Source organism: Otolemur garnettii, unplaced genomic scaffold, assembly GCF_000181295.1.
Source record: "Otolemur garnettii isolate 467f Iridium unplaced genomic scaffold, OtoGar3 scaffold00078, whole genome shotgun sequence".
Taxonomy (NCBI): domain Eukaryota; kingdom Metazoa; phylum Chordata; class Mammalia; order Primates; family Galagidae; genus Otolemur; species Otolemur garnettii.
This window is the reverse complement of record NW_003852473.1, coordinates 1,353,291-1,357,594: the sequence shown is the minus strand read 5'-3', so window position 1 is coordinate 1,357,594 and position 4,304 is coordinate 1,353,291. Positions and strand designations below refer to the sequence as shown.

The 4,304-nt window shown below is 40.3% G+C and overlaps 1 protein-coding gene across 2 annotated transcripts in view; it reads right to left on the bottom strand.

Moving 5' to 3' along the window:
* Positions 1-4,304, bottom strand: part of MRPL47 (mitochondrial ribosomal protein L47) — an 18,044-nt gene that overhangs the window by 8,457 nt on the left and 5,283 nt on the right. For both annotated transcript variants that reach the window (XM_012807917.2, XM_023515749.1), the window contains exon 4: positions 2,545-2,641. In XM_012807917.2, coding sequence (XP_012663371.1) covers positions 2,545-2,641 — 97 coding nt within the window. The remainder of the gene's footprint in view (positions 1-2,544; positions 2,642-4,304) is intronic.

The following is a 4,304-nucleotide window of genomic DNA, read 5'->3' as shown; positions in this document are numbered from 1 at the left end:
AAAAAAAAAAAAAAAGAAAGAAAAAGAAAAAAAGAAAGTAAATGGTGCCTCAGTGACTGTAGCTCAGCGGCTAGGGTGCTGGCCATATACACCAGGACTGATGGATTCGAACCTGGCCCAGACCTGCTAAACAACAATGACTACAACAACAACAAAATACAGCCAGGCATGTGGCAGGCACCTAAAGTCCCGGGTACTTGAAGGCTGAGGCAAGAGACTCGCTTAAATCCAAGAGTTTGAGGTTACTGTGAGCAATAACACCATGGAACTCTACCAAGGGCGACATAGTGAGACTGTCTCAAAAAGAAAAAAAAAAATGTAAATGGCTATACTCAAATGTTTATGCCACCAGATGTGAAGAAAAATCAGAAGTATCAATGAGATACACCTTATTCAAAACAAGTCAATCTCAAAGAATCTTTTTTTCTCGTTTATAAGTTTCTCAGAGCCAAGAGTGTTAGCTTATATGCGAGAGAATATAATTTTTTTTTTTTTTTTGAGAAAGAGTTTCACTTACCTCTGTTGCCCCAGTCCACAGTGCCATAGCTCACAGCAACTTCAAACTCCTGGGCTCAAGCAATTATCTTGCCTCAGCCTCCCAAGTAGCAATTATAGGCGTGTACCACCACACCTGGCTGCTTTTTCAGAGAAAGGGTCTTACTCTTGCTCGGACTGGTCTTAAATTCCTGAGCTCAAGGAATCCACTCCCTTACTTCCTCCACCCCTGGCCTCCCAGGATGCTAAGATTATAGGTGTGAGCCCTGAAGGATACAAAATTAATGGGATTGTGTTCTAAAGTCAAGAGCACACATTTCTATTTGTAGCCAGGAATCAAATTTAGAGAGCAGTCCTTAAAACATTTTTTTTGCAGTTTTTTTTTTTTTTTTTTTTGGCCAGGGCTGGGTTTGAACCCACCACCTCCAACATACCAGGCCAGCGCCCTACTCCTCTGAGCTGAGCCACAAGTGCTGCCCAGTCCTTGAAACATTTTTTTAATGAGACTAGAAAAACACACCTGTAAAATTATAATCAGTTGTTTAGCATTTGCCTTGTTACTGTATTTCAAACATAGAGGGCCTGGTGTTTTAGTCCTTTTTTTTTTTTTTTTTTTTTTTTTTTTTAGAGACTGAGTCTCCTTCATTTTTTTTTTTTGGTTGCAGCCATCACTGTTGTTTGGCGGGCCCAGGCTGGATGTGAACCCGCCAGCTCAGGTATATGTGGTTGGCGCCTTAGCCGCTTGAGCCACAGGCACTGAGCCATGTCTTTCCTTCTTAAAGGCAGTGTGGCAATTATGGTTGTAACTAGAGTGAGGAAAAGAAACTAAAGTAGCTGTGGTTAAGCAGCCGAATTAACACTATTACAAATGAGATCTGTTCTCACTGACTATTTCCTAGGGCACAGAATAACCAGTGAAGGGCTGATCTTGAAAGTAATCTAGGAAAAAACCTTATAACTCTAACTAAACAAAAATACAGAACTTCAGCATAAAAAGAAGTCTTAAATTTCTTAAAAGAGGCAGATCTTCATACTGATATGGAAAGATATCCAGGATACACTAGAGAGGTGAAAAACACAAGTTTAAAGAGTATATACAGTATAACCAAATTTGTTATAAAATAATTAGACACACTTCCACATGTATGTGGAAAATTCTGATGGATAAACAAGAAACACATAAAATTGATTACCTTGGAGTGGGAATAGGAAGAACAAGGGATTTTTCTTTTAACGATGAAGGAAACCTAATTTAAAAATAACTGACCTTTTATAACTATGCAAATATGTTAAACACTACTAACTGTAAACTTAAAAGATAGTATATTTTATGTTATGTTACGATTTTTACCATAGTAAAAAATTGACCTAGTTGGTGAGGAAGTGGCTAATCAGATCTAGAAATGTGAAGTGGTGCAGTTATTTTAGAAAATAGTTTGGTGGTTTCTTTTTTTTTTTTGAGACAGAGCCTCAAGCTGTCCCCCTGGATAGAGTGCTGTGGCATCGCAGCTCACAGCAACCTCCAACGCCTGGGCTCAAGCGAGTCTCCTGCCTCCGCCTCCCAAGTAGCTGGGACCACAGGCGCCCACCACAATGTCCGGCTATTTTTTGGTTGCAGCCGTCATTGTTGTTTGGCGGATCCGGGCTGGGGATTCGAACCCGCCACCTTAGGTGTACGTGGCTGGCGCCTAAGCTGCTTGAGCCACAGGTGCCCAGCCTTGATGGTTTCTTAAAATGTTAAATGTGGATATACCATATGACCCAGCTATTTCCCTTCTAAGTATTTAATCAAATGAAAACACCTGTCCACATGTACACTGGGGGTGCAGGTAGGAATGAAGAACAACTACAGGTAGGCTTGAGATTTCTTTTGGGGGATGATGGAAAAGTTTCAAAATGAGATAGCTGAAAAGGTTGAATAACTCTGTATTTACTTAAAATCCAACAGAAATAGAAAAAAATCTATTTGACAAGTAATACAGGAACCACATATTCACTCCATTTAGCCTTTACCCAGCACTCTAGTTCCCAGCCTCTTTTATCCCTTACCTTCTCTAACCGCTCTGGACTTGGCATTGGCAGTCTCTGCCTCTTGGCCTCCTGCTCTAGGGTTAAGAGCATGTTTCTTTCTTTCAGTAGGATGTACCTATAAGCAAAGAACACAAAGCTTGTGATGCTGGGGCTATGTTAATATAGTTGTGATTTATAACATCAAAATTAGTCTGTAATTGTAAATCATTTATTGTTTTTTAATTAATTTGTGTTTTGGAGACAGAGTCTCACTCAGTTGCCCTGGGATTGAGCGCTCTGGTGTCACAGCTCACAGCACCTCAAACTCCTGGGCTTAAGCAATTCTCTTGCCTCAGCCTCCCAAGTAGCTGGGACTACAGGCGCCCGCCACAACGCCCGGCTATTTGAGATGAAGTTTTGCTCTGGCTCAGGCTGGTCACAAACCTGTGAGATCAGACAATCCACCCACCTTGGCCTTCCAAGTGCTGGGATTACAGGCTTAAGTCATGGCGCCTGGCCTACTTGCAAGTCATTTAGAAATCTCAACACACAGAACATCATTACAAAGAATAATCCTTGATACACAGTAGTGTCTCTGCTTATCCAATTTGTTCAATAAACTTTCTGTGAGCCACAAATTGTATTAAGTGCTAGAAAATAAAAGCATAACATATTCCTTACATTCCAAGTGGACAAGGAAGATGAATGATAACATTTGCTGAGGACCAGGAAATATTATGCTCTATGCCAGGCAGCATGTTTAGCACTTTACATATATTATTTAATTCTCACAACAACCTTTTGTGGTTGGTACTGTTTCCACTTCCTAAATAAAGTAAGTAAGGCAGAGAGAAGTAAAGTATTCTAGGTCACACAGTTAATTCAAGAAACACATCTATTTCACTTTTACTTTGCCACGCTGCTTCTGAAACTCTAGTGTGATGCATATAGCACAGTGCAACAGCATCAGAATTAAGTAGGAAACAGGAGCCATCTCTTCTAAGATGACAGGGAAAGCTGAGTAGTGCAGATAGAATGTGCTAGGATGGAAGGGTCAGCAAAACCTGAATACATCTGGTTGAGAATCAGAATTGTAAGAAAGAAAATAAATTAGGGGCACTGAAAATGAGATAAGGAAAATGAGTATTTTATACTGAGGAAGAAGACAATTTTAGGGGAGGAGTGGGAGAAGCCTGTGTGGTTGGTTTGTTTAGACATGATGAATGCTGAAACAGTCCTAAGTATCCTGATAACTCATGGTAAGCATGCTTATATACAACTTATGGTAAGCATGCTTATATACAACTTATTTTTCTAAAATGAATAAACATAATATTAGTGGGTTTTATAAACACTTTATGATTCTTTAATCTGCCATGAAAGATACCCCCTTAAGTCAGGGGCAAAAAATGTAAATTCCTACTACAGTGCCCAGGCACTGACAGTTATGAGTGACACAGGCACAGTGAAAGAACAGCAGGACAATCAGGAGAAGTGGTGTGCACTGCTTCACCTACAAGGGACAATTACTAAAAAGACCAGCCAGTTATTGCCAGCAAGAAATGCAGGGCCAGTGTTGTCAAATCACAGGTCTGATTATTTAAGAAAAGCCAGAAATCCTTATTTTGTGTGTAAAATTTCCTGATTTTAGAAACAAGGACAGCCCTCCACTCCTTGCCAGCTCTGTGCTTACCTCTAGCTTCACCTTCTGTAGTGCAAAGGCATTTCCCTGCCCCTCCTGACCACTTCCAGAAGCAGAAATACAGGTCTCAGTTTCCAAAAGGAGCTTTTTTTTTTTT